Genomic DNA, 21,798 nt, shown 5'->3' on the forward strand with positions numbered 1-21,798 from the left:
GATACCATGGGCCTCATGTGGACTGCTTTTTGTTCAGCCCATAACCTAAAGAGCAAGAAATTCAAAACTGATTATGTTTTAAGCTCTGGATACAAAAAAAAAAAAATAAATTTCTGTTTGGCCTTTAACATTCCATGCCATCTGCTACCCTTAAACCAACAATTTCAAACCACAGATTTACAGGTGCAAAAACTGAGTGGAAACAACTGCAGTAAATCTTCTTACATAATAATCTTCAGCACAATCAGTTTCAGATTTCGCATAGTTTATTTACAAAATGGTCTGATAAAACATCCCCTCCATACTTACAGCTCTCTGCCACAATACACATGTTGATTTTAGCAATGTTTAATAGCACCATTAGAATATTATTTAAAATCAGGAAGGATCTTGTTGCAGTTACAAGGATTCACAATCTTTACATCCATGGACGAAGTAACTTTGAGCACACTAGGACTGTTCGCAGTTCCACAGTACAGATTCCTGGGTTCACACAAGGCATTTTCAGAATCACCAGTTATGCAAGGTACCCATATAGTCAGTAGCTACTATAAGAATCTTCGAGCCACAAAGTTTAGACTTCCACCATATTTGTATAAAGTTATCTCCATATTGTTCTCAAACAAGGCAATCACGCTGAATACTTTTCCAGTGCTTGTCTTCAAAAAAAAAAAAAGAGAGAGACTAATTAAGAGTTTTGATTTCACTTCCCCTTGCTTACTCCCAGTTAACATTCAAACCCCAAGTTTTGTTGAACACAAGCAAATTCAGCCTGCTTATCTGCCACTGCAGATCCGAGACACTGCTGGGAACAGAATGCAGGCTTATTTTACTGTACAGTTCAGATCCAGCTGGGAGCATGCTACGAACCTACTGATAACAGAGAAAAAGCCATTGCCCTAAGATGGCATACAGCGTGTTATTATGGGCATACAGTTCCTTTACGCAGAACGGAAAGCTGAAGCCTCTCTCAAAGAGTCACACCCTTGTCTTTAGAAGAGCCCGAGCGAAAGACGAGACTCAATTCTACCCTAATACAGTGCCCTTGAGGGGGGAAACAATGCCCAAAAGAACAATCAAGAATTTCAGGTTGCATAAAGGAGTTGCGTAGAAAGAATGTGTATATGTACTTTGGGAAACTTCAATAGCCATGACAAACTTCAGGCAAGACTATAAGCTTATTTTTAAAGAGAAATGAGTTTTGTTTTTTCCTGCTTTCAATCATCAGAATTAACTTTTCTTTCTGTGCTTTCAATCATCAGTATGTTCAATGGAGAAGTTAAAAAAAATATCGCAAAGATACCTTAATATCCAAAGTCATTCCAGGCGACAGCTCTGGAGGAAACAATATAGAAAACTGCTCTCTGCCAGTGAGACCCAAAGTACTTGGATTTTCCCCAGGAAGAAACTGAAGTGGAGCTATGCCAATTCCAATCAACTGACTTTTATGAACCTTCTCATAGCTTTCAGCTAGGACAGCTTTAACACCCTGCAAAAATACAAGTAATTTTGTATTTCAGTACAGTAGTCAGAGTGAAATGCAAAAGTAAGATTCAAATACACATTATGTCCAAAATCTTGCAATTCAAACTGAAGAGTAAAGAGAGTGCTTTGTGTGAGTCCTTTAAGTAAGTAGGTACCATCTTTTAGCTTTACCGCTAGATGAAAGCAAACAAGCCAGAGCAGGCCCATACAGTACGAAATGGAGTTTTATAACAGAGAGTGACCATGCTGTAGTTAGCAGGCAGAAAATCCCAGATCCAATGTACTTGCTTCCATTACTCCTCACGAATAAATGGCTGGCTCAGAATATGTGCTGAGTATTAGTGGAAATTAGTCTCCAATAGCTAGATACTTAATAGCCCATGGAGACCAGAGGTCAGCACTAGATAAATGGCCAATTTATCTCCAAGTCTGGAGTCTAGGATGGTAAGTTACATAATTAGGAAACTTAGATTTATCCTGACTAGTGATTCTCTTCTATGAAGAGTCTAGCAAAGAAATTGAGAAGTCTTTAAAAACAAAATTGTGGTATCATATTCAAGACTGAGGACAGTTTCTAAAAACATTCATGCCCAAAACTAAACAATGTGTTTTTAGGTATTTCCAGAAAAAAAACAAAAATACAGCCCAAAACCAAGCAAACCAGCAGTACCAGTAAAAAAGGCCCTTTTGCAGCCCAGTCTCTTGAGCTACCCAGTCCATACTTCTTTCCTGCCAGAATAATTACAGGGATGCCTTCTTTCTGGTACAACTCCGCTACTTCAAACACATCTAGCTGTGGAATAACAAAGTGAAAGAGTTTGAGTGAGTTCTGAATCCACATCACAATTTCAGAGCGGCTATGCAAACAAACAGATTTTTACCGTTTGTCCTGATGGGAAGTGAATTGTTTTAGGAGCTGGTTTTCCTATGAACTTATTCAGAAGCTTGATATTTGCAAAGGTACCTCTTGTCATCACAGCATCATTACCTCTTCGAGCTCCGTAAGAGTTGAATTCACGAGGTGTGAGTCTGGAAGACAAAGAATATTTAAAAGTGATTCATTTATTTTAAATATTATCTGGTTTAAAACAATATTATGATTTTTATAATAATTATTGCAGCATCTCTAACTTTTCAGTGCAAGATATAAAGAATTATTCATCCAACAAATGAAATTATTATAAATCACAACCAAAACGCATAAATCATTGCTAGATTATTCATGAAGAAAGCTGCAACTTTCAATTCATTTCCTGTGACTTCACTATAAAGTGCTATGAGCAGTATGGTACTTACAGAAGAATTATGGGGAGACTGTTCTAGGAAACAAGCCTGTTTACTAATCCTCTTACCTCTACTGGCATATTTATTAAGAAGCATTGTACTAAAATGAGAGCTTTACTCTTAAATCAAATGACCATCCTGGGATTAAAGGCCCATTAATTCTTTCTTTCTCATAACACTACTCATTCAGACTGAATGCAACAGTTATAAAGAGAAGTCCACGCCACAGGCTATTATTCGGTCATGCTTTACTGACACTGTAGTAATACACCTTCGCAATATAACACAACAATATAATTTCCAAAATCTTCAGCAGAGGTGTGACACCGAGTATCTCAGCACTGCGTTGTGTTCTGTGTCTTTTCAGAATTTCAGCAGAGATGAAAGGCACCCACTACTGCTGCGAGATGCCCACTGATGCAGAGATAAGTTAGAGCACCAGTCACATTCATTTATAAAACTGGGGTTAATTTTTTAAAACTGTACACGTTTCTAGAGCTTCTGATCTGTTCTGTGCATCTACCTGACTGTTCTTGAGGCCAATGACAGTACCAGTGACTAACCTCATATTAACAGAAGATCAGTTACCTGATTTGTAATTCGTACATTATTTTTGCTTTCGCATGCATTAGGCAGCAGGCATTACTGTAATGACAGCTAGGAGAACGAGTTCTTTAAGAGTATGTCTCAGCTGTTTGTGGTAACCTTAGACATAGACTGCAAGACAGGTGATTACTAGGATTGCAAGACAGGTGATTACTTACAAACACCAGTAACAGTTACTATTTTGCTTATCCATGTATAATCTCCACTTTATGCAGACAGGCACTTATAAAGGCAGGTGACAGTGCTGATCAATTATTTGGCATGTGAAGCAGTCCTCTGATATAATGAGAGCCATTTAATATGAGAAGTCCTTACCCTTTGTTGGTCAGATACTTAGCGGCAGCACTACTCCTTGCAATGCTTCCAGCAGGGGATATGTGATCTGTAGTTACAGAATCTCCCAAATAGAGCAAGACATGGGCATTTTCAATCGGTTGTGGTGAAACCGGTTCTTTGGCCTAAAAGGGAAGGGGCAGGGGAGGTGGGGAACAACAAAAGCAACAACAGAAAAAAAGAGAAACATTTTTCCTTCTAAGATCCTTAAGAGACATAAAACATATCTGCAATATATGAAGGCACATTCATGTACAGTCTCTACTCATTCCAGACATATAAACAGTATTTAAAAGCCAGAGAAATATTAGTGATAATAAAATTTGCTACCTAAACATTGACTCTTTACTGGAACAGCTATTCCTTTACTTAAATGTAATGCATATAATCAGGTGGATAGATCCAATGTACTTACAAGTTTATCAAAAAAGGAAGGACATCTGATATAAGTAGATTTTAAATCCCAGGGAAATAAAGTTGACTCAGGTGCTTCCAGTAAATTCCATCGTTTGTTTCCTTTCTACAAAAAAGAAAATTAACCAAAAAGAACAGAAATTGGTTTATGATCTTTTTACATTCTGAAACGAAAGGCTTACTCCTGATTTTCTTTAAAATTTCTATTACATACTACTAGTTGCCTCGTTGGATATTACTTAAGAATCACTATTTAATACAAGTATCTATCTCAGTTATTTCCATTACTGTAAAGGAGAACTTAACTGACAAACCAATCCTATTCAACTGGACGATACTACAAATCAACAATGAAACGCAGGTTTTAAGCTACGTAGAACAAAAGACCATTCTTACCTCCATTTTTTCTTTCAATTCCTTAAACATGGATGATATCACACACTCTTCCTCCACTGTGTGAAGTTCTCTTCGAGTGGGCCAAATATCTCGTAAGAAAATACTTTTGCCATTAAAGCCAGTGCCTGAGTAAGATTTTTAAACAGAACAGTAATTTTGAAGAATAAAATATTAGACTTGATATCTACATTAGAATATAAATATATATTCACATCTTCAGACATGGCACCAGATAGGCAAAGAATTTAATCAGTTAAGTAGATGCTTTGCTTTAGTTACGAGCAACACTAAATATGATTGTGCTTTCTTTTCAAATATACTGGTTTCGTATCCTGAAATGCATGTGAAGAAACCTCTTCTACATATGCATTAGATGCAGAAATAGAAAACGTAAAGAAACACTTACCCAAAGGCTCAGTTTCAAAGTCTATTCTAACAGTGCCCGCAATAGCATAAGCAACTACTAGCGGTGGAGAAGCAAGGTAGTTGGCACGGACACAGTCACAGAGACGTCCTTCAAAGTTCTTTGTTCCAGACAATACTCCACAGGCAATTATATCACCCTGAAAGGCAGACCCATATAAATTTTTCTAGAACTTTGTGTTACTGCAACAACTTATGCCAGATGTGCTTTTAGCATTCCACTTCAAATATTTATTCTAACACTCCAATTTAAAGGCATTTTGCTCTCTCCCACTACCCCTCCTCCTTTTCGTTCTTGACCCTCTGATGTGTTCTCCAGTCACTTCAGTGAACTCCTCTCCTGCCTTATATTTCTTGTATTTTTCTTCTGCTTCACAGGAGAAAAATGCTGTAGCTGTTAATGCACTGTTGGTTAAAATTACTCACATAGCTCTTTACAACCCTCCTCTTCATTTATGGTATAAAATCTACTCATTGCATCCTTCATAAGATTAGATCCTATACATTTATCCTGTAATTTATATCTGTATGCTACAAATACTATTTATTTTACATAGCAGTGAATTACCATGGTCTGTCTCTAACGTGCAGATGTGCAAAAACGTCATGCAAAGTCCAAACCAACAATAAAACATATTTTGCATGGATCACTGTATTTCTTGATTGCTTAACTGGGTGAGAATTGTATTTCTGTATTCAGTAAGCCTTAGAGCTTTACCTGTTTTATTGCATTCCTGATGGCTTCTGGCAAAGGGGCAGTGTTTCCAACACAGGTTGAACACCCATAACCAACAACCTCAAACCTATGTTGAAAAAAAACAAATCAAGTAACATTAAATGATTACAAGCAATTTGTTAGCAAAACAGTTTTTTCTTTTATTAGTAATAACTAAGAATAATTTTTTTTCCTTTGACAATTAGACATTTTAGGAAGTGAACAGCAGACACTACATCTCACTGATGTAAGTAGGAAGATACAAAGTAACATTTTTGTAATCGGTCAAGGTAAGTCGAATAAAATATCTCAAGATGTTAGTTCCATAAGTAATGTCAAAGCAAAGGTAGTCCTCAAAAAGCATAACTGGGCACTGTTACAGAATTATGAACATAATCTTATTGTTATTGCTACAGAGCGACCAAAACCAGGGTAAACAACCCACAACAGCAGCAATGTTAAGAAAAGACTAATACAGACTGTCCTGATAAATTTACATCCAGCTTCCACTTTTAAAATATATAAACAAGTACATCCTGTCCTGTAAGACACTTACAATTAAGTAGATAGCTACTGAAAAAACAGAGCTCAGATGAAGTAGAGATCTGCACATAGTAAATTGTGAAGTGGGAATAAAATGAAGTAAACCAACTTTAAAATCAGCAAGCAGTTAAAATTACCATCTAGTAAATTAAGAATTAGCCAACCCAAAATGAACAGCACTGTATTTATCAACCTGTATAAAACCCTTGTGTACTATTTTCCTAAAATGACAAATGAAGGAGGTGTCACAACTTACCCAAGCTTACTGAGGTATGGTAATACACCACTTGAACTGAGGTAATGTGTAACCATTCCACTCCCTGGTGATAAACTTGTTCTTATGTAGGGCTTAACCACTAGGCCAGCTTCAACAGCTTTTTTGGCCAGGAGTCCTACCAAAAAAATAAAAGAAAAACATGACAGCTTATGTTTTTTGTATCCCTTAAAAGAACATCTATATGATGCTACCTTACCTAAATTAAGCATAAAAAACTGCCCAGAAGATTAGCAGACCTTCACTTTATTAAGTTATTAAAGCAACCACTTGCCTGAATAAAGTTTCTTAACTCATAACAACAGGTTTTTGTTCCCATTCCTATAATGTAGATGCCCATTTTCTTTTCTATAAGAAAAATCGCTTTCCCATGTTCTAGCTGACAGTGCAAATCCATTTATTCTTCTTCTGATACAGGCCACACAGCCTCAAGGGGAAGCTTGCCTTGGCCACAGAGGACCTCAAAAGAAAAAAGCAAGATCTGACAGAGGATTAGCTGTTCTGGGAAAATTGTATGCAGCTTGTGAAGGTATGGCACATACTCCTTAACGAGTGACTAAAGCACAGAACAATTGTTCAGCAATACGGATTTTCCTTCTGGACCCTATGGCTAACTATAGTTCAAGCTACCATCATCCAGGATGGAGTCAAGGCTAAAGCCCACCTCCTGCACCAATTGTGTCACTATGGGCACCCATTTGAAAAGAGCCCCAAAACTGGATACCCGTGGAAATACTACCAAATGTAGATATTTTGTAATTACTATCAATAATACTGCTTTATGACACAAATTTTGAGGTTGTATTATTGAAAAGTAACTTTCATTATATAACCTCCAGAACATCTAAGTTTACAGTTTCAAACCTTTGGGTCAAGTCCTTACAGAGAACCTACAAAAGTGAAGGTAAAGGCTGTGTAAACATGGGAGCACCATTAAGATCAAGTTAGTTGTCACTGGTCACAACATACCTGCAGCAAGCATCACAGATGGATTACAATTATTTGTACAGCTGATTACTGCAGCAATGACAATGCAGCCGTGAGATAGCTTGTATTCATTTCCTTCATACTGAACAGGTACAACATCATTCTGTTTCTCAGCTGCAATCTGAAACCCTTTAACACCAGACTAGATGACAAAAATACACGTTAGCAGTTATAGTACACAAAGTATGACACTACAGCAAGATCAAGTGAACACTCATTATAAAATACTACTCAGCTGTTCCATTAGGAACTCTTAAACAGATTTTAAAAGTAACCCTCAGTTCAGGCCTCTCTCCATATATACAATGGTGTCACCCTTCTTTCTTCATAATTGCTTTAACTTTGCAACAATTATGAACAAGTGCCAGTCAAAGCATGGTTGCTCCCACACTCATTTTCTGCTATACATCAAAGAACAATCCCTTACGAGTACATCTCTAATTCTATACAATACTTGTTTCTGAATTAGAAGCATACCAAAGATTGTAATTGGAAGAGGACAATAACTAAAAGCAGACTAGATCAATTAACATTTCACACCCTACAGCTCTTCAGCACTCAGTCATCCTCCAGTGGTCCCTTTCAACCTCAAAAAGTCTGTGATCCATGATCAGTTATGATTTCTCTCTCCAGCACAACTGATCAGACTGTATTATATACTTCATTACAAGCCAGAAATGCTAAAGCCAACAAAGAATTTTTACAGCATGTCTAAGTGTATGCATTTCTAATACTGCTCCCAGTCTTCAACTTTAATGAAAAAGACTAAAAATGAAGACACATTCCTGTATTAGCTACATTCTTAGATACCTATGCATATTCCTAATCAAAAATGTCACCTTCAGAGTAAAAACATTTCCTCTGTGAAGTCAAGTTAAGCTGCAACCAAAAATCATTTGCCAAGTTAAGAACCCAGAACACTGATTAGCTACAAATCTTGGAAATCTTTCTGCATCTCCTTTAAGATACAATGAGTTTTCTTTTCTTATGGTATTTCTGGTTTAAAAATTAAGTAAAATATGGCTGTTTAAAAAAAGAAAATGTTTCCCAAACTTACACTATTCATTACTTAAGTTTTTCCTCCCTAGCAATCTGAACTGTAAAATTAAGGAATTCTGGAAGTTCATGTTCCTAACAAACACACCTATGATTTACCGGCTACCATCCTCGGGACACTTTTCAAGCAAGACAAGAATATCATTGGATAAGCTGTTTATATAGTAATAAGGAGGGCTCAGCAGGTGTGCAAGGAATAAGTATCAAAATTTATTCACACAGATTATAGGAGGTATCTTCTGAAGAGCACAGTTGTACAAACCTTTTCATTTAAGCAGGCTTGGAAGTCACTTTTCATGTTATTAACAGCCACTCTATCTTGGGACCTCTTGGGGCCACTGACATATGGAACTATAGAACTTAGACTAATTTGCACTACCTACAAAAAAAAGAAACAGAGAAAAAGCATGCATTATCAATCCCAGCCCAACGTTACACTGACGATACGCTTGAGACAGCCAAGACCTCTTTTGTTTAAAATTTTAATGTTCTGAGACGTTAAAACTCTGGGCTTCCATTTTCAAGACCACCCACTGTAAAAGGCTATTCATCTTATTCAAAGTGTTTTAACATTATCCCTAACTTTTCTACCATCCGTAAGATTTACCTGATCACTCTGGAGCAGTAGGAATTCAGTAGCTGTTAGCTGACATGAATGCTACCATACTTCCCTTCTTTCCCCCACCCGCTCTGTATTTTGCAAACATACTCTGCTTCTCAAAAGTGTGAGTTAATAAATGAAACTTGTATTAAAGCAATGAAAATTACAGTGGGAGACAAAATGTTTAAATCAGCAGTATTTATTTTGATAATCAAACATACAGAAACTAGTCATTTCAAGCGTACCTGGGAATACTCAGGTTCTCTGGAAGAACTCTCATCATTTCTAAATAACTTCACAGCTTTAAGATATGCTTCCATGACCTCAAGCTTGGCCTTGTCAAAACCTTAGGAAGGTTATTTCAAACATAAGAAAAGTCATACAAATAAAACAAAACACAGAATTCTCAGAAGTTAGGACTGTTTTAAGTATATAATCCAAAGTAGTTTTTTTCAAGGCACACCACTTCCATACCCCAACCTCCAGGAGCTATTCAGGAACGATACATCAATTAAAATACTTTTTAAAACTTTTTTTTTTTAAATCAGCTTAACTTTCCTTCTTATATCAATGAACAAAATAAGCTGTTCCAACTCTAGCAGTTGTAACTCTAATTAAATTTACAGATTTGTCCCTGAAGTACATGAAGTTTTTCTCTATTAAGATTTACTTGTTTAATACAGATCAAGTCCTTCGTTCATAATAACCAGTATTACTGGCTACTGTTAGAAAGTGTTTCATTTGCTCTGCACTGACAGGACAAAACATGTTTGCTATTTAAAATGTTTAACTCTTATTTAAAAGTGACAGATTTCAGTTTCAGAAAGGCTTACTAATGTGAATGAGCTTTTTCTGATATCATTTACCCTGTGGCTTTCTCTATTTGCAGTAGCTTGATAAGTAATTGACATCCTTCTAGCTTAGCTTGAAGTGTCAGTGAAATAATGCTCTTTTAAAGGAAAAAAAAAAGGTGAAAGAAATCAGAAACGTGATTTGTTTTGCAGTTTCACTGATTTCTCCTAATCATTTTAGATTCTGATTTTGTAGGGAATCTACAGGTGGTTAAGGGATTAATTTCCTATGAAGGAGTCTTATATTCCATACACTTCTCAAAATATAAGTGAGAATTTTATTAATACTTTCCTTTTAAAGGTTTACGTATGCTTTCAAAAACAAGGACCCTGGTTGTTGAAAAAATAACATGATGCTAGTAAATCAGGTATTAGACAAATGAACCAGACTGGACACAAACCTCAAGTGCAAGTTAGCTCTCCATATGCACACAAAAACTACAGCCTCACTTAAATACATGGGATACACAGAGACAAAATAGGTCACAAGAAGACATCCATGCCAATAAACCAGATAAATAACTCAGACTCAAACACCACATACTAAGCGTCCCACAAAACTAGCCAACAGTAAACATGTATGATAAGATTTCTGTGGTAGGTATTACTCAGATACATGACATTCTACAGGATAGAAGTTGTAGCCAAGTATAGCCCATGACACAGCCTGTTACTGTACAGCAGAATTTTATACACTAAACCCACACTAGAACTCTGCAGAAAATCACTGTTTAAGAACTACGGAGTTTTAAGCAAAAAACATATTGTCATATATCTAAAAACACTATTACAATGAATCACTATTTTAATTCATCTTTACCTGTATGCTTTAAGTGCTTCAATGTCACATTATCAACAGGGAAAAAGCTCAGAATAGCACCGTATTCAGGACACATATTTGCTATTGTGGTTCGGTCTGCTACAGACAGCTGGGAAACTCCACTCCCAAAAAACTCAACAAATTTTCCAGCCACATCAGCTTGCCTAAGATGCTGTTTAGAAGAATACACAACCACATTTGTTATCCGAAGTGGTACAATGCAAGAAATGTTTCTTTGCAACAATTTGCAATTAGCAAGTCATGAACATTTAAAACGAAAGTTGAAACCTTAAGGCCCACATTTGCAGAAAAACAAACCAAACCAAAAACCAAAAAACAAAACACAAAAACCCAACCTCCATTAACATATTGGGTTCTAAAAACCTACACTGGGAGTTGACATAATAAAACACACCTCCATCTGCAACAGAGTTCTTCAGATTTCCTAGTTGAGAACAAATACACACTTAAGGCATGATGCCAGAAAGAAGAATGTATTTGCAAAGCAATTACAGCTCTTCAGTACTTTGAAGCTAGGTCTTTGCCTCCTACAACAGTGACAGTTTGTGCCACTGTGGCAAAACTCTGTCTTCAGAAAATATATTCTGGAGTGATATGAGCTTACAACTATAGACAGGCCTTGTGTCTTGCAGGAGTATTTTAGAACAAAAAAGGTGTCCAGAAAAAGTTTGAGGCAGAGAAGAAGCCTACATGCTGTCAGCAGGAGAAAAATGGAGAACAGGGTTTCTCTCCCCTGCCCCCAACCCTACCCATATGCCTTTTTTTTTTAGTCATTTTAGTGAAATTTTTTTTTAGTCATTTTTTAGTGACAGAGAGCCTGTAAATAAACCACTATAGAAGGAAAATTAAAAAAACCCACTACTTTGGAGGACTATTAAATAAAAATGGTTAGAGATTGTATCTTTCTGCTCTGCCATGATTAAAGGTATACTAAAAATACTCCCAGCATTTAATTCAGTTCTCAAACACCACTGGTAGAACTTGCAACAAACTTTGCTTTGCTTGAAAAGTCATCGAACTCTTACCTTTGTAATGCTTAGGACAATATCTATGGATGTAGCAAGCGGGCTGGCTGTGCCTGTCAGCTCACACCCAACAACCTCAGGCAAAGTGAGAGTAACTGGCATTCCCAACATCACCGCTTCCGACTCAATCCCCCCAACACCTGGAAGGAGAATATTAGTCTGCTTTTCATCAGTTTAAGTAATCAACACTAAATATGCTGAGGTCCTAAAATCTAATAAAACCCTTCCTATTAAGCCTACAAGTTCGTGACAATAAATATATTGCTGCTTCTCATGAGTGAAGTGCATCACTCCATCTACAGTAAGGCTACAGCAAGAAATGCAGAAGTTCTGTTAAATGTACCTGAAAAATAAAATCAAGCAAGAATACTGCTGAAGTTAGACTTCATAGTCAACCAGAAAATATTTTATATCTAAAATTAACTTTCCAAGAGAAAAGAAACCTTCATAACAATTTTATACTGCATGTACAAACAGCACTTATTTGAATATCAACTGAGTTTTGGCTATTTTCTCTTTAAATTGCAAAAAGCCATTTCTTGACAGGAAGAAATGTTAGTTGAGATTACTTTTAGACAAAAAAACATTCTGAACAATAATTCCAGACAGAGTTTGCTATGTTTGAGATAGAAATATCCAGTGGGAAGAAAGTATTTCTCAGTAATGCTTTAGAACGCCTGTCAAAGTACTACCGAGTTATTCTTAGCATACTTACCCCAGCCCAAGATACCCAAGCCATTTACCATGGTTGTATGAGAATCTGTGCCAACCACGCTATCTGGATATAGGAAATCTTTAACTTCAAAGACAACTCTTGACAAATATTCCAAGTTGACTTGGTGTGCCATTCCAGTCTCAGGTGGAATTATGGAAATATTCTTGAAAACCTTTGAACTCCACTGTAATTTTTCCAAAATGAGAAAAAAAAAAGTTGCATTTTTTCAAAGGTATATTCAGTTCTTAGAACATAACTAAAAAGACAAAACTAATATGCAGTAAAATAGTATTTGCTATTTACACAAGTGGCTTTTGCTCATTTGTCAAACGGAGGTACATGATCTCCTTCAATTCTATACATTCTTTATCATCAACAAAACCATTCATTCAATTCCTATTGAAGGCTGAATCAATAATTCATACCTACCTTTCAAAAGCAGCATTGCATAAATCTCTTACCTTCCAGTTCACACAACTGATTTCAAGCACAACTAAGACTAGTATTTAGACAACAGAACCTAAGCACTGGTATTTATAGCAGAATTTAGTTTAGGTTTTACACCCCCAGATGAGACTGAAGATGTAATTTAGAAAAGCGTCTTGCTACGTGCAAACTCAGGATGCTAGATTTAAAAAAGCTGACATGGAAACTTGTAACAAGACTCAGCTTGGCAGTTTCCTTCCTCAATAATGTAAAAGCTAATTTGCAACTTTCAGAAAGAAACCTCCTAGGCTACCTGTATGAAAAGATTTTTAGATCATTGCACTAGATTCCTAAACCATGTTAAAGAAGGGGATGAGGATCAAGTATCAATGCTGCAGATGCCTGGCTAGCAACAAAGCAGCTGACATTCATCACACAAGACTTCCATTAAAAACCAGTTTACTAGCACTGCCGCCTAGTTTGAGTGTAGCAATGTCTCGATACCGGCCTCTCTTCAACACTTCTAACTTCACTAAGATTTCTAACAGAAGTATGGATAAATGAACCTGTTATCCAGAAACTAATTGTGACCTAAGGCACTGAGCTCATTAAGAAGATTAGTGCTTCATAAATACCTACTTTGTCCACTACCTTCACACTGACAAGAACCAAAACCAAACAGTGTAAGCTTTTTCATGTTAATTACAAAAAGTTATCACCCCTCTCAGTGACACCTAGATTTAGAACTTGCACCGCCTGACTATTTTTAGATTCAAAGTCACAAACCATGTTATTAGGCAATTTTCTGTTCCCATATTAAATTCAGATTTGAGATTCTGACATTTCCAAATGATTACATTTAATTTATCACCTAAACCTGAACACTGGTAGACAAATGGAGCAAGTTCTTAAAACAACCAAAGCACAACAGAATACAAAGCCCACAGGTACGCAGACATACCTTAAAAAATTGAAGTCGCTCTCTATTTCTGCCAAATTCCATCTCTTGATTTTTCAATACTGTCTCAGGCCTAAGAAGATATCAAGTTTACAAGCACCGTCATAATTTATTTCAAGTTACAGAACAAGAAGTTGTTGGTTTTGCTTGTTTGATAAAAGACTCATTTAAGCCTGCAGCACAATCTGAAGTGGTTTATTAGAACAAAGATAATTCCTTCCCTGCAGCAAGCTTTCTGTAAACAGTGAAAAATAACTGATTTCATCTGTGCTGTGCTTGAGAACATGTTTTTTTTCTAGGTATAGTTTCCCTAAAGCGCTCAATCTCAAGAATATTCATTTTAAAGAGATCTATTCTAAGCACGTACTACAATACATAGAAGCTTTTTTTTTCCCCAGTCATTAGGCTTAGAGGTCGCACACCTCAAAATTCCATACAGTAAAGAACCAAGATATTCACTAGTATACATAAACACTCTACATGTTCAGTACTAGCCCTTTAGCAACTGAGTAGAACAGCATGGCAATTGTAACCATCCTCCATTTCTGTATTTTTTGCCTCCAAGCCACATTTTTTCTTCAGAAGTACTCATTAGTACAGTCTCAATAAACAATACTTATTAAGAAAAGATGGTTCATTTTATAAGATACTGATGTTCATTATAACGGGGTAATCCACAATTCAGGAGAAATAACCTCTGCTTTGACAAGGCTGACAAGGAAGGGAACAGACTTGCTTTGTACCAGGAAGGAAGCAAGCCCTCTGTTTCCTAGAGGTGTATTTTACATCATGACCCTTCCTTTTCTTCTCTGCCGTCTGAGGTTAGTGGCTATACTGCTTTGCAAAGCCCCGAGCAACAGTCATCATTCACACTGCAGCTTAATAAATACCACTGCTGCTTTGCTGCCAGAAACTTCAATATTGCTGAAAACATCACTAATTCTGCCTTCCTACACCTGTACTGAGCAGGAATATTTGCATATCTATAAAATTACCAAGACAATCACCATCTTGTCACTGTGGGATACAGATTTGACCAGCTTTTAAATTCTACACCTGTCAGGCACAGGAAGATAGGGATCTGAACAGTCTATCAGACAAAAGAGGTGGCAGCTGAAAGAGGAGGATGATTACATGTAATTGTCATAGATGGAATGGTACGCAATGATCTGTTAACAATATTGGAAATCTGGAAAAGGCAGATCAATGAGGTTCCCCTGGGCCATTACATACAGGCAGGATAGTCATTGAATTTCAACTCAATGACAGATGGACCGTGAGATGCCTTAGAAGCTGGGGGATGATGTATAGGCCAGTTCTTAGCTGTTCTTTAAGAGCCAGAGACTTTTGCTAAGTTCTCACAGAAAAAATAAAATTTACTTTTAGAAATAAATCAATGCTTCATTGAGGTTTACTTCATAACATACAAAGGATTTACTCCTATGCTTTGTTGTCCTTTCAAAGAAATTAGGAAAGTCTCAAAATCTAATTTAAAAGTCACAGCCATGGGTCACACAGTTGGCCATCTGCACTGTGTTTAGTCAAGTCCTTGTTGTAAAAAAAAAATAAATTTATTGTAGACCAATTCAAATCTGCTACATCAGACCTTCTAGATGCTGAAACCTGTCTATGGCACATGCGAAGAAGAGTACGGAAGGATGTTTAGAAAAAAAAGTCACATCTCTATGAACTGTCACAGGCAGTGCTTAACAAGACAGAAAGGTACAAATAAATAAAAAAAGGGAAGCTTTCATACTCAGGCACCGGCTGAAGATGGAAAGGACAGAGGATAGGCGTGTTCTCAATCTGCGCAGAATATTGTCCTGAGTTGCGACTTGAATCTCCAGCACTACACGGCCCCTTGCAGCCAGTCTGACCCCTGCAAGGCAGCTTCCGAGGCTGTGCCTTAAGGGGAGAAAGCTTTGCCATTGGCTTCTGTGAGTCACCACCGCCAGGATTTGGAGCATTCTGTATTGCACTGTAACATCAAATAGAAGAATAATTTAGACATTAGGAATTTTGCTTTTTCCTTTTTCCTTTTTTGCAATCCCTTCAACAGATTATAAAATATTATCAAAAAAAATAGTTATTTTACGACAACTCTGTTGCAAAGTAAACTACCACTGGGCAAGCTTAGTTAAGTAAAGTGGTGTGGTAATAAGTGAACAGAACTGGATTGTCTGAAAGATTAACACCAGATAAACAACTCCTTCAGTTTGTTCACAACAGACCAGAAAACTTTAGTAATAACGTTGCAAAGGCTAAACTCAGGGTTTTAAACTTCAAAGGTGTGGGTAGATCCTCATCCTAGTGGTAGACTTGCTGAACATGTTTCTTAAAACAGTGCTATACATGTTCTGTTAAATGCACAGAGGAATGATTACAGACAAAGCTTTCTTAATGGAACAAATATAACTTTTATTATTTATTTAGGCTTTTTATACAAATTCTCAAAGGCTCAGAAATTTTATACACTATTCAAGTCAGTCAGAAGTAAGAGAGAAATGTTGTTGGGTTTTTTTAAAAATAAAGTCCATATAGCACACTGCCCTCTATTTGTACAGTATTCAATCTTTACATGAGAGCAAAGAAAGCTTGTTGTGAAAAATGAATGACTTTTTACCTCTCAATATTTACCAAATCATGGATTCATAATTAAAGTCACTGCTTTCTTCTGCTTTACTGACACAGAAAGATACTTAGTTATCAAATTGCAGGATATTGCATGGCCTCAGAGGATACCTTGTCTAAATCCCAACTTGGTCCACAAGCCTCTGATCAGCAGGAGATGGAAGCTATGTAAAAGCAGCACAAACCATCCTGTAGCAAATGGTTTCTTATCATAGCGCAGCAGCTGCTGAGATCCTGTAAGCTTTCCAGGAGTGAAACTACAGAAGCTGGATTTATCATTACAAAGCAGTATGCCAAGACCTCTTGCCAACACTTGGTCTTTCTGATAATTTTAGGCTAGCCTCATTGCAGTCGAATGAGCCATCCCTCCAGACACAAGAATGGACAGAGCACAGAACTGAAAGAACACATATGCAACGCAACAAACGATTTGTAGCTTCTTGCTCTTCACTCTTCTAATACTAACCAAACGGAAATCCTGTATGTGTTTGGAAGGTCTACAGAAATGACTCATACACCCATGTTCATTTGACCACAGGCTTCTTCCTCATGAACTTTTAAAATTCCCAAAGAGCTTTAGCAATTCACACAACTCTGCAGGAGTCTGAAAGGCTCCATGATGGAGAGGAAGGGGAGAAGGTGGAGGGGAGCTCCATTATTTACTCAGTGTTTACTTCAGCAAACACTGAATAAAACACGAGTTTTTCCCTCTCCTGCAGTATTACATTTCTAGCAAAAGGCAGCCCCAGGCTGTTTTCAGCACATTACTGCCTGTCAGAAAAGGAAAACCACACTTAGTTTTCCAGTCCTAACATTTTTCCAGAGTCCTACAAGTGCACTTCTCTCTGCAAATACATGCAGCCTTTTTTAATCCATTGTAAAATCCAAGTCCATAAAAACAAACAGTCATAAGCTATGGGCTGAAATGACAGTCTTTCAATATGTCCAGCAGGATTGCAAGCCATTTCTCTGGAGCTGTGACAAGGCAGTTGTTTTTTGGAAAAAACAAAACAGCTTTTTTAACAGGGCAAAGCAAAATTACAAACTTCCTCTGTCTCATTCTATTAAGACATATTATTTTCTGGAAACCATGACAGATCCAGTTATTTCAGCAATCTCCTGCCCAGAATTTAGCTTGTCATTCAGCTCCATCCATAACCACTCACAACCACTCTTTCTCTCCTCCAACGGAGTTATTTTGTCCAGTCTCCTCTCAGACACCATCAGGTCTAGTTTCAGGGATCCACACACAACAACTGATTTGATGGGACAGTACCAAGACCAGAGCGAATCCATACTTCAGTATCAGACAAAAATACATGGTTCATTAAAAAAAAAAAAGGCATGTTACCATTTGCTGAAATCAATCTGCAGAGAATGGTCAACAGTGAGATCAGTTGGGCAGGCAGGATTGACTTTCACAGGATCTCCTCCAGCATTTCTCACAGCTTCCCTCATGGCAGCAAAATCCACCATTGCTGGAATTCCACTAAGAGATGGAAAAACAAAATGGTATAATAACATGGGACATTAACTCACTAAAACATACAAGCTTCTTTTTAATTTTAACTTCATTTAAAGTCCAGATAGACCCAATTTCTATTTCAGATAATAAGCCCCTACTATTCTATTATCTAAATTTTAAAGAATTTGAAAAATGTTTAAAAGTTAATGGAGTTGGTACTCATTCACAAAATGCAACAGCACATTTGAAGATAATACACCACAAAAGAACAGAGGAACATCTCAAAAGAAGAGCATTACATTTCTTGTTTGTTTTGCTGTGCTTCTGAAGTGTGATTGTACTTTAGTACAAAACTAATTTTCAGATACTTATTACCTTTACAATAGAACCTTGCTATGAAAACAATGCTCATGCTATGTATTTTAACACCTTAGCATGTATTATTACTCTTCTTAGACCCAGCCATTTCTGCAGCTCATAGCATTTTACAAAAATATTCTTGTTGCTATTGCATAGGTAAGTATACCTGAAGTAGAAAACAGAGAACAATGTTTAAATAACACAGTACCATATAAATCTTCCAGACTTTGCCTGTCAAGCAAAAGTTACCTCATTTTTATTATTATCACAATTCCTTTTTTAATTATCTCACTTCTTGATAAATATATAGTTAATGAGTCAGCAAAACAGCTTAAATTTAATATTTGCAAACTGGTGAAGGACTACCCTTTTAGCTACGCCATACTCAAAACACAAAGAAAGTTAATACCCTAAGAGACCTCTTTTTAAATATATGTATTATTCATGGATTCAATTGGATTACAGATACTTGTGGAGTAAGCTATATTTAATCTTCAGTTATCTCAAGCAAGAATTCTATGTATTTCAATGAACCGTCAGCCATCTGGCTACAGCCAAAATGTCACCACTTCCATTTGTTTTGGCTCTTATCCTGTAAAGTGCTGCTTGTAGGCCAACAGCATCAGCCTCGCCAACCTGCACTAAAACCAGGTACCCTATGGAACAACTCCTATCCTTGCATCCCATGTAATTATCATGAGGAATCTACCGGGCAGCAGAAGCAGTGCACAGGTTTCTATTGAGAAAAAGAGACGGTTCACTATCAAAAGGCTAAGTGCTATTTATTTTCAAGCCAAAGAATTGTACATACGACTTAGTGAGCTTACACAGATTATTTCAGTGTTTTTGCCACATGCACACACACTTACGTAAAGTCTTGAAGAACAACTCTGGCAGGACAGAAGGGCACTTCAACATCATTCTGTTTTGTTTTCCAGTCTAAGATGTTCATAGCATCTGTTTCTTTCACTAAGAAGCCATCACAGTTACGGATACTGGATTCAAACAACACTCGTATGGAATAAGGCAGAGTATCTAGGGCAAAACAAAGTAACTGACTCAATTAGTGCAACACCTCTTTAAAAAAATTATAATCTCACATTTCTAAAAAAATTCCACCACTTTGCTAGGAATTGGAAGGATGAGAGCTATAGGAGCCTGCTTTTCCAGTTGCCTTTGGGTTTGATCTTCATTACACAATATGGAACAGTGAGTTGCATAATGTATACATTGCAGAAAATGAGTTATCATATATGGGATTTGAATGAAAGATACCAATGGCTTGACCATACCGTGTTAAGATAGTGACATTTAAGAAGGTATGCTACGCTGGCAGGAGAGATGCAAGGAACCTAGAGCTGGGATTACTAATCAGAGTGGGTGAAAAGCCACAACAATTAGAATATTCAAAAATATTTTTAAACTTTAAATTTCACCATTTCATTACTTGAGATATCAAGCCAAAAGCATCCAAAGCCAGAATGTTTTACTTTAAATAAACAGTGATATGAAGGCCAGAAACTATTCTGCCACGTGCCCTAGAAGTAAACACATTTCATAAAATATAAAGAAGAACAAGAACAATGACATTTCACTAAGTACAACTTTAGTTAATTTGTTACTGATCTGGATTAAGGTATTGACTAGAAGCAGCTTTCTGGCACAAAAAAATTTAGGGAACTAGAAATGAGAATGAAAAAAGCAGGAGGAGAAAAAAGAACAAATGTCACTATTCACTACAAACAAAAAAATGAAGATTAATTCACATTTCTCCCCAAATCCCATTATTTTCAGCACCATTCAAGCAGGCAAATGACTTTGAGAACAGCGAGAAATATAAAAGAAGTTAATTGTTTCATGTTCTTCTAACTAAGTTCAGATTTGGTGGTCTCAACCTAATCCAGAGGTTTGTCTCCAAACTATTAATATAGGATTTGTCAACTCTGTTCTCATTGTGTGTCTTTCTCAGATATTATCCATTGTTGTCTAATTAGACAAGTCACTCAAAATAATATAAGAATGCTATTAAAAACACCTCTAATCAGCTGTAATGCCACCACTCACTTTATTTAAAAGCCAAGTTATGCGAAGAAAATTGTTTCGCTTTTTCTTGCATTACAAATACTACACAGTGCATCCTTACAGTGATATATCTAACTGTCCAATGGGCTGCTTAGCAGCCATCAGCTAGGGAGACGAGACCATTTCTCTCTATTAGGCACTAGCAAGCTCACATCTGCACTATTGGGTGTAGTTTTGGGCCTCCCAGGACACAAGAGATCAAGAAATGAGATCACATGCAACAGAGGGCCTTTTAAGATGGTTATGGGGCTACTGGTTGGGAGACCTGCATCTGCTCACCCTGAGAAGAGAAAGCTAAGTGAGCTGACTGTAGTTGTCCCCAACCTAACAGGAACTGCAGAGGTGATGAGGCCTGACTTCTCAGAAGCGCACAGTAAAAGGACAAAGAAAAGAGTCACAAAGTGCAGGAAGGGACACTGTGACTGGATACGAGGAAAAAGAAGTTCACAGGAAGGGTGGTTAAGCACAGGATCAAAAGAGGCAGTGGAATCTCCATCCTTACAGATTTGCAGAGCTCAATCGAGAAAGGCTCTCCAAGGTAGCTCTAGTCCCAGCAAGAGGCTGGACTAGATCTCCAGATGCCCCCTCCGCCCTGTATAATTCTGAGCTGTTTCTGGCTACCATTTTCCCTATAACCGAATACTATTTTAAACACTAGAAAATCAGGTTCTGTCTAGCAAATTGGCAAATAAATCAATTAACATTTACAATAGTAATCTGAATAATTTAAACAGGTGCTTATTGTCAGATTATAGTCAGAAGCCCCAAGGCAGAGGGCAAACAGGTAAAACCCAAAATTAATGTTCTAGCAACAAACGCAATAAGCAATTCCAGATGCTGGATTTGCTATCAGTGCTGTCCCACACTGTGCCTAAATTTTATTTAGTATCTTGCCAATATGCAGTTTACATGAAGCTTTCAACTTCTGCACAGAAGTTTCTGTTGGAAGACAAAGACATTCTTAGTCTAGTCTATTTAGACCCCCTTCTCCAAATATCTTTGGGAATATCTGCTGCTGCTCCAAGTTTTATGGCACATCTTAGCATAAAGTAGTATCTTCTGTTCATGTTTCCACTCCTGTCACAAGGCTTTTCAAAAAACTGCTGCAGAACTGACTGGTTTTGTTACTATCACACTACTTCTTCCTGGACAAAGCCACAAATAGAAGCATTCTACTTCCTTCTTATGTGCTTATCTGAAAGATTAACTTCATTATTACAAGTAGTAGAAAATTGCAAGAGCACACAGTTATTGCACAGAAGTTTCAGCAGCCATTGTGCACTAGCTCCCCTCTCTCCCCTTCAAACGACAGGGAAGTAATTCCTGC

The 21,798-nt window shown here is 37.0% G+C and overlaps 1 protein-coding gene across 1 annotated transcript in view; it reads right to left on the reverse strand.

Moving 5' to 3' along the window:
- Positions 1-248: 248 nt before the first annotated feature.
- Positions 249-21,798, reverse strand: part of IREB2 (iron-responsive element binding protein 2) — a gene marked incomplete at its 5' end in the record, with an annotated part of 22,537 nt that continues 987 nt past the window's right edge. The window contains 20 exons of the mRNA XM_009702121.1: positions 249-659; positions 1,304-1,489; positions 2,156-2,278; positions 2,367-2,514; positions 3,691-3,833; positions 4,124-4,228; positions 4,519-4,643; positions 4,925-5,081; positions 5,660-5,744; positions 6,456-6,591; positions 7,443-7,602; positions 8,779-8,895; positions 9,363-9,463; positions 10,789-10,960; positions 11,835-11,974; positions 12,550-12,733; positions 13,937-14,006; positions 15,690-15,911; positions 17,916-18,053; positions 19,259-19,424. Coding sequence (XP_009700423.1) covers positions 549-659; positions 1,304-1,489; positions 2,156-2,278; positions 2,367-2,514; positions 3,691-3,833; positions 4,124-4,228; positions 4,519-4,643; positions 4,925-5,081; positions 5,660-5,744; positions 6,456-6,591; positions 7,443-7,602; positions 8,779-8,895; positions 9,363-9,463; positions 10,789-10,960; positions 11,835-11,974; positions 12,550-12,733; positions 13,937-14,006; positions 15,690-15,911; positions 17,916-18,053; positions 19,259-19,424 — 2,789 coding nt within the window. The remainder of the gene's footprint in view (positions 660-1,303; positions 1,490-2,155; positions 2,279-2,366; positions 2,515-3,690; positions 3,834-4,123; positions 4,229-4,518; positions 4,644-4,924; positions 5,082-5,659; positions 5,745-6,455; positions 6,592-7,442; positions 7,603-8,778; positions 8,896-9,362; positions 9,464-10,788; positions 10,961-11,834; positions 11,975-12,549; positions 12,734-13,936; positions 14,007-15,689; positions 15,912-17,915; positions 18,054-19,258; positions 19,425-21,798) is intronic.

This window comes from Cariama cristata, unplaced genomic scaffold, assembly GCF_000690535.1.
Source record: "Cariama cristata isolate BGI_N322 unplaced genomic scaffold, ASM69053v1 scaffold20506, whole genome shotgun sequence".
In the NCBI taxonomy this organism is placed as follows: Eukaryota; Metazoa; Chordata; class Aves; order Cariamiformes; family Cariamidae; genus Cariama; species Cariama cristata.